The sequence below is a fragment of the Grampus griseus genome (assembly GCF_964374135.1).
Source record: "Grampus griseus genome assembly, chromosome: 11".
NCBI lineage: Eukaryota > Metazoa > Chordata > Mammalia > Artiodactyla > Delphinidae > Grampus > Grampus griseus.
The window spans coordinates 24,056,181-24,069,807 of NC_139005.1; the positions used below are offsets into that span (position 1 = coordinate 24,056,181).

Below are 13,627 nucleotides of genomic sequence, written 5' to 3' on the forward strand. Positions count from 1 at the left end.
GGTAAATGCTGAGTCCTGGAGAGAGAGAGCAGTAAATTAGGCAGAGATCTGCCTTCAAGAGGCTCCCGCTCTAAGGGGTGGGATGTAGAAAATGATTCTGTAAAATATGTTAAGTCCGTTTATGTGGAAGGACATGATAAAACCAGGTAGTGCAGAGAGTGAAGGAAGGACAGTCCTGCTGCAAGAAAGGGGTCTGAGAAGATTTGAGTTGAGGATGGAGTAATGAGGAGGGGCTGTGAGAAGACTGGAATAGGAGTGCTCCGGGGCCAAGGAAACAAAGCACAGAGCTTGAGAAAGAAAGAAGACACAGGTCAGCCAACAAGGGAACTGAGGCTGGAGAAGTATGGGGAGGTCCAATGCAGAGCCTTCAGTGCTGGGCTAGGAGTTCAGATTGTATTCCAAATGTAACAAATAAGCCATTCAAGGTTTATCAGCTGAGCCACACTGATTTTAAATCCCACTTTTGATATTTATTAGCCATGGAATTTTAGCAAATTACTTAGACTTCAGGGCCATAATCTCCTCATTTTCAGAATGGGAGGATAAAATCTCCTCATATGGTGGTTGGTGAAGATTTTAGGAAAATGCAATTTGGCTGCAGGTAGCACAGTAAGCTGAGAACATGAATACTGTATGAGGTCAAAGATATCTCACCTCCTTCAAGCTCACAGACTTTATCATTATTTTTCTTTAAATTGAAGTATATTTGATTTACAATGTTGTGTTAGTTCCTGGTGTATAGCAAAGTGATTCAGTTATATATATATATATATATATATATATATTCTTTTTCATTATAGTTTATATATAAACTATATATAGTTTATATATAAATTTTTCCATTATAGTTTATTACAAGATATTGAATTTAGTTCCCTGTGCTATACAGTAGGACCTTGTTGTTTATCTATTTTATATATAGTAATGTATATATGTTAATCCCAAACTCTTAATTTATCCCTCCCCGCCCCCTTTCCCCTTTGGTAACCGTAAGTTTGTCTTCTACATCTGCAAGCTCACAGACTTTAAATGACATATAAACAGAAGGAAAATATAAAAGAAAATAACTTTATACAGTGAAAAGAAGCAGGACACAAACATCAACCCATTCAGATCTTTCAGTATTTCACTATGGCTTTAAGAAATCTAGAATCTAGCCCAGGGGTCATCAAACCCCAGCCAACAGGCCAATTTCATGCCAGGCCCTAACTGAAGCCTATTTATTACAAGCCTAGTTATTACATCCCCAAGCCTATTTATTACAATCTATCAACTAATTCTGATTTGTACATTTTTTAAATGGTTGAAAAGAAAATCCAAAAAACGAATAACATTTTGTGACAAGATTATTGTATAAAATTTAAGACTCATGGACAAGTTCTGTTGGAATACAGCCACATCCATGCTATAACATATTGTCCATGGCTGCTTTGTGCTACAACGGCAGATTTGAATAGCTGTGAAAGAGATCACATGGCTTACAAGGCATAAAATACTTCTATCTGGCCTTTCACAGATCTAGCCTACCTATGATTAAGTCACCCTGATGGAAAAATATAAAACAGCTCATTCTCTAATTTGATGAGCTTTACAGCTACATAAAACATGGTTTCAATGTTTCAGAAGGAAGAAGGGCTAAAGCAGATACTACTTAATATCATTTCCATGACACATTCTCAAAACTCTCAACCAGCAGTGATGTTTATGCAAAAGTAAAATGTTTACCTTCACTAACACTTCCCCATCCAGTCACAACACAGATCTCAGAGGAAAACAGAGGCTCGGTGCTGTGCGGGAGACACACTGGCCTCACCACTGAGTTGAACTCCAGAGCAGAGCTCAGCTGTATTAGGGCGATGTCAGAGTCAAAGGTCAGTCTGTCAAAGTCTTCGTGCACCACAATGTGTTTTGCCCTTCTCACCTGTATTGTTAGCAAGCAAGAGATTACAAGGCAAAGTCAATGAGTTGAACAACTTCCTTGTATACTGGTCCAAAATAATCTTAAATCTCTGCATTTCCACACATCAGTAATGAAGATGACTTTGTACTAAATTAAAAAGGGCAATCTCTGTTAATAATTTACAGGAGTCCATGCACTGCTTTCTGAGGACTGGTGGTCCTGGAAAAACCAGACTATGGTGGACTTGTGTACATGGACCTGAATTTGCACTTCCTGACTCACCTCACCTAATTTTCAGATTAAATGTGATCTTAAATGGTATCTTTAAATGTTAGTATAAATGATAAGTATACGAGGGCATTAGGGGATTAATAACTACATGTTTTAGCTAAATGTATTCCCTGGCATGTGAAAATTTAGGCAGAATAACCATTAAAACCATTTCTCACCTGCTCAGTTGGTTCCTTCAAGGTTCTGTCATGGTCTCCAGCAACAATGGTCCACAAGAGTGGATTATTTTTCCTGGAGAGAGAAGAACAACAAAAGTTTGTCATGAAAACACATTTTTCACCATTTGGTCTAACCCCTTCTGGCCCTACCAACATGCACTGTTCAGTTCAGTCAGGGGCCACCCACTACCCTGTCTGGCACCTTTGTGTAACCAGCAATGCTACACTCTGCCTCCTGACCTACCTGAGAACAAGTTCATAATTGTGTATCTTGCCCCCTTCTTTTGGCCATAAAATGTCTTTGGAGCCCTTATCAAATATCACCAAAGACTATTTTTAAGTTAAGAAGGAAAAAAGAAAAGTTAGAGCTTATTTTAATTTCATAGTGATATTAGGAATGCATGAAAAAAGTTACCTTCATAATGAGGTAGATTCTGGTCCATGTTTTACTGTTAAAAGTATCCAAACATTATATTACAGGAACCAGAATTGATGAAACTCAGGTTAAAAAAGAATTTGTCAATTCAAAAATAGGTAAAATTCACATATAGTGTTAGAGATCAGGGCACTGATTCCTGTTAGAGGGGTGATTGTTGGGAGAGGCTCGAGGGGGGCCCCTATTTGTTTCTTGATCTGGGTGCTGGTTACATGGGTGTTTGCTTTGTGTAAATTCCTCTAACTGTACTAAAGATTTGCACACATCTGATATACTTCAAAAAGATGTTTAAAAATTTAAATGTACATCCATTAATTTGCCACATCAAGATCTCCAGGGCTCCCCTGGTGGCACAGTGGTTAAGAATCCACCTGCTAATGCAGGGGACATGGGTTTGAGCCCTGGTCCAGGAAGATCCCACATGCCACGGAGCAACTAAGCCTGTGCTCCACAACTACTGAGCCTGCGCTCTAGAGCCCGCGAGCCACAACTGCTGAAGCCCACGTACCTAGAGCCTGTGCTCCACAACAAGAGAAGCCACCACAATGAGAAGCCCGCGTGCTGCAACGAAAAGTAGCCCCTGCTCGCCGCAACTAGAGAAAGCCTGCGTGCAGCAATGAAGACCCAATGCAGCCAAATATAAATAAATAAATTTAAAAAAAAGATCTTCAGTTGAAAAAATATCCAAGTAAAGAGTCTCTCAATTGCCAGAAGTACACTGTCACTTCAGCTCAGAGATTAAGTTTTCATTTCTCAAAACTGTTTCTTCAATAAAATATATTGAATTTATTTTTCAATACACTTTATTCAAAGGAGATGTTTCTTAATACACATAGGCATCTTCTCTCTAGTCATAACCATGCTCATTTCAATTTCTTGCATGATGAGTCTGACTCATTCATGTGTTTCAATGTGCCTCTATTAAGGGAACTAACTTAGGTAAAGTGCCTGGCAAGTACTCTACAGATGGTAAAGACTCCATAATGGTAGCCATTTATTATTATCATTGTTCTTATCTGTCATGCACTCTAATGGAAGGATCAACTTTGTTCTCAAAGTCACCCTCTAAATCATTACTAACTTATTTCTTAAAGCTGTTACCAAGCTGTTGTCCTAGAATCATACCCCTGCCCTTGCCTTGAAAGGAAACCAATTGCTCGTATCTAAGTCTCAGGAGGAAGCTCCAAAGAGAAAAACAAGAACTGGTTAGACCCAACTAGCCTCAAGATGGCGGAAGATTTGACTTCCACTAGACCTTGGACCTCATTATACGCTCATTGTAATACAATAGCTAAATGACGTACCCACCAGCGCCATGACAGTTAATGGTTGCCATGACAACACTGGAAAAGCCCATACAAGACTGAAATGGAGTGCTGCATCAGTTCCAGGTCCAAACCACACCCTTGTTCTCTGATAAGTCATGGATATTCCTCCCACTCTTTCCAATTCCCTCCCTTTTACTTCGACCCTCCTATATATATGATGTCTCCACCAGAATTGGGTTAAGAAGTTGAATTTCGAACTAAATTCCCACTTCTCCATTCTTCTGCCATTGAACAAAGCTTCTGCTGTCCCAGTCTCAGCATTGGTTTCATGATTGGCTGTGTGAATCCGAGTGGAAAAAGAACCTCCCTGGCTGAGACAAGGGGTGTCCCGGCGTGTGTTCAGGCGACCAATTTGATGACAAATTCATGCTACCTTTTTATACAGAGAATAGTGTCCACAATACAAAGAAATAATAAACATCATGGTAGAGTTGATAATGTAGCTCACAATCTCTAGTGAAGAAATTGTGCACAGTCATCAAATATCCTTTTATTTGGTAGAGAACACTGTAAAAAGTATATGACAACACAATGTACACTTTATAAAGCAATAAAGCTTGAGATTTCTCCAATATGGGACAATAACTGAAGGTATCAATTTATGAATTTCTCTAGCCTTTCTTCCCACTTGCCCATGATCAAGCTTCATTTCTTGTATCCTTATGGCCTCATCCCCAACGCAACAATGGGACATGTATCACTTACTGCAACAGGAGAAGAAAGAGTAACTGCTAAGTTACAGAAAGGGGCTGAAATTGAAAAAAAAGCTGATTTAGGTTTGAGACAGAAAGATTCCAATGCACAATTGCAAAGTGAGTTTAGTGCCCTAAAGTGAGTTAAAAATCCCACATGATCACGAAGACCAGAGTGGAGTCAGCAAAATAAGAACACACCAGGTTTTTCCTAAGGATAGAACAACATTACCCAGGAACTTGTTAGAAATACAGACTCTCCGGCCCCACACCAGACTTTAAGTCAGAAACCCTCCAGGCAATTCTGATGTTTGCTGAAGTTTGAGAACTAATACTAAGGGTAACCAGTGCCAGGGACAGTAGTATATGGGAGGTGATACAGTGTTGCTGTCAGTCGTCCTTATTGTCTTTGGAGCACTACCCAGCAATGCCAGCAAAAATGATGTCTATCTCAGCTCCCAGATTTTGCACACTTCCTCAACTGGCTCATCCCACATGGCAAACCTGCCTTCTCAGTGGATTTGGATACTCAGAAGTCCCCTTCTATGGAGGATGGAGCCCTGGATGTCTATAAGATTGATGAAGTTGAGGCAGGGAGAAGCAAGTCCTTGAAGGAATCAGCTGAAGAGTTCCCTAAAGGCAAGGCATGAAGGGAACATACTACCTCGGTTATACCAGCGTATCAAACACTTCTGGGGTAAAGATCTATATAGTTCAAGCTTCAAAAAGATATTTTTCTGGTCAAGTAAGTTAGGCAACTATGAAAAGTTAAAGAAAAAATGAGGTGCACAGACATTTTTCATATCAGTATAAATACAAGGCACAATGTTTTGTGCAAAAAATTATAAAATACTACAAAGTACATTTAATGTGCATAAACATTAATGGAAAATCAGATAATTAAAACATTTTAATATTGATTACTTCCAGAGAGGCGGAATGGATTAGTGAAATGGAGAAGGTAGTTTAGATTTTACCTGATAACTTTATTTAACTGCCTTTTAAAACAAACATCATTACTATTTTAATGAAATTTTACAAAGAAACCAAGAAGGTTCACTAATGATATTGGACACAAGTTCTTTTTGTGGTTAACTTAAATGGTTCACAAACATCTTTAGCTGACTCTGTTTATTAATCTCAATTGACTCATCAAGTTGAATATTCTACCTTGGGAAGAATGGTTTGCTGTGCTCTGTATCTTGCTGCAAGGAGTCATGGTCCATGACATTAATTCAGGAACAGACTAAACTATTTGACAAGGGAGTCTGCCAAAGCTTCTGCTGTGCCTCTGGTATCAATACTAATAGCTGTTTTCTCTAATGCATTAATTTTCACTAATTAGTCAGCTATAACTGAGGCTTTTCCATGGTACATAAAAATGCACTTTGATAGAACTCTTATAAAATGGCTTCTCCAAGGGCAGAAGGTGTTAGAATGAACCATGTGGTTACTGGATTGAGTTGGAAATATTCGCATGAACTCATGTTTACTTTAATATAGGTACAGATAGATAAATATGTTTATATAAGTGAGTTAGTATGCATACTTACATTTTCTAGCTCTTTCAGCTAAGAGGGCCTAGAAACAATAGCCCCCTAGTAGCAAGCAGGGTGCCTAGCACCCAGATCTTGACTTCTCATGCCATTCTCCAATAAAATGAACCAGGGCTCACGGGAGAAATGGCTGTTTCTAGGACTGAGAGGGGAATACATAAGATGAACCTGGAGCATCCTGTAGTGTCACAAAGGATGGGGGAATATCAAAAAGACAAGAAGCCACTCTGAAAGAACTCACAGTAGTCAAAGCTGGAACAATTTGAGCAACAAAATAAATATACAGTATTTATAAAAATAAATATTTTCAAGTCCGCACCGGTATAAATACATGATTTAATAAATAAAAGGAAGAGAAGAGGTAAATCTCGCATACAGAAGAATTTCAAATAATTTTTGTAGGAAGCTCTGCGCTCAAGAAGGTGGAGCTTAAGGCCCAACTGTTTGAGTGTGGGCTACCCTTAGCCACTTGCTTCCAAAGAGTAGGTAAGGATGGGGGGAAGATGCACCTTTACAGTGGAGACACCTGGTAAACACTGCCTGGGCCAGTGATGGAGGTTAACGTCATCATTGAGAAGTCATGTTGACACCTTGTACCCTTGATATGATGTGATAAGAAGAGCATGTTGCCTCTGTGTTCCTCCTCCCCCAAATCCATAATCCCAGTAAAACCATGAGAAAAACATCAGACGAACTCAAACTGAGGTACATTCTACAAAATACCAGATGAGTACTCCTAAATACTGTCCAGGTCATCAAAAACAAGGAAAGTCAGTGAGACTCAGAGCCAAGAGGAGGCGAAGGAGACAGAACAACTAAATGCACCTTGGTGTCCTGAATGGCAGAGGGAACAGCAACTACACAGACCTTGTGAAAGGAACAAGCACAGCATGTTTGAGGAAGGGGGTGGGTCCACCGGGGACAAGCAGGGGAGGGGTCAAGATGGAGTCAGGGACAGGGAAGGGTTCTGGACCTTGGCTGTACATTGGAATCATCTGGAGAGTATTTATTTATTTATTTATTTTGAAGTATAGTTGATTTACAATGTTGTGTAAATTTCTGCTGTACAGCAAAGTGATTCAGTTTTTTTATATATATATATATATATATATATATATACATTTTAAAAAAATATTCTTTTCCATTATGGTTTATCATAGGATATTGAATATAGTTCTCTCTGCTATACAGTAGGACCTTATTGTTTATCCTCGGGAGTATTTAAATTTACAGTGTCCAGAACCAACCCACAAGTGATTGCCTTAACTAGTCTGGACTGAAAGTGAATTAATTACAGTTACACACACCCACATGATTTAATCTATATATGTTATAAAGATAAAAGCAAATCACAGAAGAATATAAACTATAGTTCTTTTATATTAATATCAAAACCAGGAAAAACAAGGCGATATACTGGTTTTAGGGATTCATAGATGTTAAAACAAAAAAAAAAAGCAAAGGAATTATGAACACAAAATTTAGCATAGTGTTTACCTCTTTGGGAGGGGCACTAAGGGGTTTTGAAAGGAAAGTGTAAAGGTCCTTCTTACGCTAGGTAGTAGGGACACAAATATACATTTACTAACTATTCTTTAGATTACATATGTATATTATGTACAGTTTTTCATATCATGGCATAGTTTACAATTTAAAAACACAGAAAGTTCAGTGATGAAGGTGTGGATTATCCTACTGTGCTCTCCAATGTCGTGAACCATACTTTAAAAGGAACAGCGCTAAACCAATCCAGGGTAAGGTACATTGCATGGTGAGGCCTCTGGAATTACAAACAATAGAACAATGAGCATTTAGCTTAAGGATTAAGTTAAGGCAATGGGAGAGGGCTGTTATGTGAAAAAAGAAAGAAATTGAGTTCTTGTTTTCTGGAACTGCAGTAAATTTAGATCAATAAGTTTCTGCTACAGAGAAGCAGACTTGGGCTTAACATAATCAGAGATCCCCATAAATGGGATGAACAATTTCAAGATTTGATTTGCTTTTTCCTCACTGACATTGTTTAAATAGAGTCTAGGTGGACCTGGGGCAGAAACACTGAAAGGAAGATTCATGCTTTAGAATTAGTCTGGATGATTTTAGAAGTTAGACAATTTTACTTATGTCCTAGGTACGGTACATGAATACATTAGTAAAATATCATCAGTCTCACTCACGATTGCACACAATGGGCTGCAGTCAGAATCCAGCTAGAGCTGATGATGGCACCTCCACACTGGTGATTGCCTAGAAACCTCAAACCCACCTGCCATGGCCAGCAGTGGGGGCAGGCTTCCTCCCCTCCTGCAATTCTCCTGGAAAGCCACTGGGGACTAAATGGAGGGATGCCACAGACACCTACAGCAAAGGAGATCAAACTAATGACCCATCCAACTGAAATAATTAAGAACACACTCCTCCCCCAATGGCTTGCCATAGCCAACAGTAGTAATTCCCAAATATCAGATGAGTTTCATGAAGATACAGATTCCTAAGACCCATCTCTGTAGAATCCGACTTTAAAAGCTTGCCTAGGTGACTCTGCTAAGCAATCAGGTTTTTAGGTACTGGCCTAAAAAATTATATTTCTTCATTCATTTAACAAATATTTATTTAGGGTTTGGTGTTGCCAGGCACTGTTCTAGACATTGGTGACATATCAATGAACAGCATACTGTAGACAAAAATCCTGGCCCTCATGGAACTTACATTCTAGTAGGAAAATTCTGTTTGTTAGCAAAGGATACAAGGTTCTTTATTATACATCCTTGTTTAATCTCTCTTTCTCATTGTATAAAACCATTTGCCAATCCCCAAACACACCAAATTGGCTCAGACATCCAAATGCTGTTCTCTTGTCTGGAATACTGCTGTGACTCAGATCAAGTACTATCTTCTCCATAAAGTCTTCTCTGACTCCCCCGTAAGAGGCAGACAATTTTCCCTCTTTATAGCTCCCTGTGCAACTTTCTATTGATATTAAAACCCATCAACTAGAACATATGAAATACATGCATACAGAGCAATGAAAGTTCGTAATATTTAACCAGACACTTAAGATTATAATGAAGTTAAGAGTTGCAAGTGTGTTAAAAAAATGAAAACAAAAAAGTTTTGTTTTCACCCTTTGCCCCCAAATGCAAAATCATATTAAACATAGAATTTAGGAAGATATTTTAAGTTTGCATAGGAATAAATGAGGACAAGGAATGCTCTCTGTACCTCTTTTTTCCTGTCATAAAGCTTATTTCTTCTTCCCTCTATCTATAAGTCTATACTCAAACCCAAACAGGGTTCTGGAAATTTCACGGGCTTAAATATAAAACTCATTCTTGCTCACTGTGAAGCTATATCAGTGCAAGATGAGGTTTCTGTAAAGAGACATCTAGTTAAAGAAAGGAAATTAAACAGATAAGAATCACATGGTCATCAACTCACCATATGGAATATCTTTTGTAGAAGATACAGCATTGGTTTTGGAAGATGACGTTGATCCAATTTTGTTTAATGAATCTGCAGAGGAAAAAAATATTAATTGAAAATATTTAGAGTAGCCTATAGTAGCTGACCCTACTTGCTTACATGGTCAATCATAGAACTGCTCTTAAGTTGATCTAACTACTACTATCTTTCAAATGTTATGTCAGATCCCATACATGTGATTTGGTCATATATCTCATAATATCCCTGTTGTACCATTTTAAGCATTTCTTCCTTCCTTGGCTCCATGAAATTACTCTCCTGGTTTTTAAAAAATATATCTATGGTCATCTTTTCCCAATCTCAGTCTTTATTTCAGGATCCTATTCTTCATTCTGAAAGATATTCCACGAAAGTACTGTTCATAGCCCTATTTTTATTCATTCACATATATATGACTTCCAAATGTCCATCTTCGATCTAAATCTCCTTCCTGAATTCTGGATCTAGGACTGCTAGATCTAGGACTAATTCTAGGACTGCTGGATACCTCCATCTGAATCTCCCACAAGCTCATAAAAATCCACATATCTCAAATGGAATCAATTTATTTTAACAGTCAAGATGGTCTTGTTATGTTTCTCTGTATCATTTAATGACTCCACAATCCATGCAGCCACTCAAGTTAGAATCCTGGAAATCATGCTGGAATTTTTCTTCTTCATATATCTCCTTCCCCACAACATAACTAATCAAGCAATGTCAGAATAAATTCTTACCATGATGTCCTCACTACTCTCCTTGTGAGTGAGCTCACCCCTGACCTCTAATGCCATCTTCTACATTACCACTAAGGTTTGAATTCTGGCTCCACCTCGTGCCAGCTATGCACCTTGGGGAAAGTTATTGAACTCCTAAGCCTCTGTTCCCTCATCTGTGAAAAGGGGAACAGTATACAAACCTCTTAGGTTTGTACTGAGGAATAAATGTAATAATACATGTGAAATGCTTAGTCCATACCTGGTACAGGGTGAGTAATCAATAAATGTTAAATAGATATGCTGTCACTGTGGTACTTAACATTTAATATCCTGTGTCCATCATGATCTAACTCTCGCCTTTTTTATCATTCCCTCCAAAACTGCAACAAAATTGAGGTATTTGTAGTTTTCTGTACAACATCCATTCTCTTTCACATTAGGGTCTTTGCATATGATATTCCTTTTGTCTGAGTAAAAGCTACTTTATTTTCTAGAATGACTAGAATCATACTAATCCTTCAAAGCCCTCAAATATCCCAAAACAGAGCCAATCTCATTTCTGAGTTACACTCTCAAATCTGAATTATCTCCTTTTCATATAAGGTGCTTGGAATCTTTTTTGATCATCTAGTGGACATAGTTTCTTGGCATCATCTGAAGTACTTTTTAAAGCACAGGTTCCAGGGCCCCATTCCACATCTACAGAATCAAAATCTTTGGGGGTGGGCCCAGGAATCTGCATTTTAATTTTGCTACCTAGGTGATTCAAGCACCCTAAATTTAGGTAAACATGGTTAAATTATCTTCCCTATAACCATTTCCATAAGCAAAATATCACAATCATACAAGTGTTTATACTCACCTAAGGGTAAAACGCTGAATCTAGCCTTGAAGCGTTGGAAATTCTTTTCACCATCACTTTTAAAATGAATCACCATCATATTACCAGGACTGAATACCCGAGTAGCATTCAAGATTTCACAAAGCTTGGCTGTAAAAGTTTTAGGGAACTTTGCTTTATAGTTACAAAAAATTAAAAATCAGAAAACAGAGGTAAAACATCATCCAATTAATTTTCTTCCAAAAAGTTTTGTTTTCTCCAACTTTGCTTTGTACCCTTCCATTTCACGTGGGAATCAAACACTAGTTTCAAGATAACAATGTACTATAATTTTATCTCGCAGGAAAAACTCTATAGATAGGGCAAGAATATCTGACTTTTAGTATGCATAGAAACCTCAGTTGACTGTTAATTTACAGACAATGAGAAGAGGTGAATTAAAGAAAATCCCAGGGGCTTCCCTGGTGGCGCAGTGGTTGAGAGTCTGCCTGCCGATGCAGGGGATGCGGGTTCGTGTCCTGGTCCGGGAAGATCCCACATGCAGTGGAGCAGCTGGGCCTGTGAGCCATGGCCGCTGAGCCTGTGCTCCGCAACGGGAGAGGCCGCAGCAGTGAGAGGCCCGTGTACAGCAAAAAAAAAAAAAAAAAAAAAAAAAAAAAAGAAAATCCCAAACTTGGTATTCGTCCTTCCAAACAGAGCATGGCTACACTTTATATGATAGGTAACACATAAACCCCACTTTATATGGGTCCCGATCTGTTGCATCCGGGAATTGGGCTCCCTTCACCTGCTCTGACTATCCAAATAAACATTCCAAAATTATCTATATTCCTGGTCTCCAACCCACACTACACCTAGCTGAGGGACACACAGTAGGTGTTAAGGATGTGGCAACATGGCCAGAAGGATAATTTTTCATACACAGTAAATTGGTAGGTCAAAGCTGAAAGTATATTTGAAGATTTAGTTCAAAATTTAACTTTTAGGGCTCACGTAGAAATTATAGCTTTGAATAATTTTTGAATAATTTTTTTCTGGTTACTTTTCTTGGACATAAAAATGAATATATCAGCAATTGAAGGGATTAATACAGAAAAAAAAAGTTTAAAATTTTACCTTAAATCGCTGCTAAAATTTTACTGTGTTAACATTTTCTTTTTTCCCTGGGACCTCCTTTTCACCTTCCAAATATTCTGAAACGTTCTTCAAATTTTGCATGTTTCTATTAAAAACTTTACTGGTAACTCAGTTGAAGTGATAGATTTCAAAGCTAAAGTTTTATGGCATCATGAGTTCCCAGTATAAGAAATTCATATCCCCACTCTACCTCATGGTATCCAAGGAAGCCAGCCAATGCTCCAACTACTCTGCTTTGTCTCATACTTTTCAGATTAAATTTAAAGGACAGAATGTTACCACCCAACCCATGTTCCTCTTCAGGATCACCATAAATCACAACAGCATGAGTACCGTTTTGGTTAAATTCAATACTAAGGTCTTCAAATGTCAGCTGTATAAATTATAAACATAACCAGAGAAGTGGTCAAAGAGAAGATACAAACTTTTAAAGTTTCCCTCTATACGTTAAAGGGCTCTCAGTGACGCCCTCATATTCCGTTGGTAGAAGGGTAAACAGCTGCAGCCTCTTTGGAGGGCAATTACTACCAGATTTAAAGACACAAACCCTTTGACCCAGTGAGTCCACTTCTGGGAATTATATACATCCACATCGTCCAAAAACAGTGACACAGGAACATACCAGCATTGCTGGCATGGGCAAAGACTGGCAACTCACTAGAAGTCTGTTAATAGGGAACTGGTGTAAGAAATTAAGGGACATCACACAATATAATTTAATGCAGTTGTTGTAAAGAAGCCCTCTGGGCTTATCTAGAAAGATCCTTGAGATATTTTTAAGTAGAGAAAGCACTGCCAAGCAATATGAATATATACATGTTTGAAAATGCTCAGAATCTCTCTCTATGGATATTCCAGAAACTTATCAGTGTTTGATTTCAGGAAGAAGGATGGGAGTTAGCTGAGTAGGAGACTTACTTTTTGTTTTAGTCTCTTTTAAACTGTTAAAACATTTTAAACTACATACAAAGATCCCCTTTTAGAGTTAAAAAAAAAAAAGCAAATAGAAGATCTTAATCATAAGACAATTTAACAGTCCTGATGAAGCAAGTTCTGCTAAACACACACAGCTAATTTCTTGATGAAGTAAAGGTCTCCTTAGTTGCTTGC

General features: G+C 38.2%; 1 protein-coding gene across 1 annotated transcript in view; it reads right to left on the reverse strand.

Annotated features, from left to right (window-relative positions):
• OVCH1 (ovochymase 1) overlaps nt 1-13,627 on the reverse strand; it is a gene marked incomplete at both ends in the record, with an annotated part of 75,655 nt that overhangs the window by 51,408 nt on the left and 10,620 nt on the right. The window contains 5 exons of the mRNA XM_082665300.1: nt 1,726-1,921; nt 2,350-2,422; nt 8,536-8,716; nt 9,797-9,871; nt 13,140-13,182. Of these exons, the coding sequence (XP_082521426.1) occupies nt 1,726-1,921; nt 2,350-2,422; nt 8,536-8,716; nt 9,797-9,871; nt 13,140-13,182 (568 nt within the window). The remainder of the gene's footprint in view (nt 1-1,725; nt 1,922-2,349; nt 2,423-8,535; nt 8,717-9,796; nt 9,872-13,139; nt 13,183-13,627) is intronic.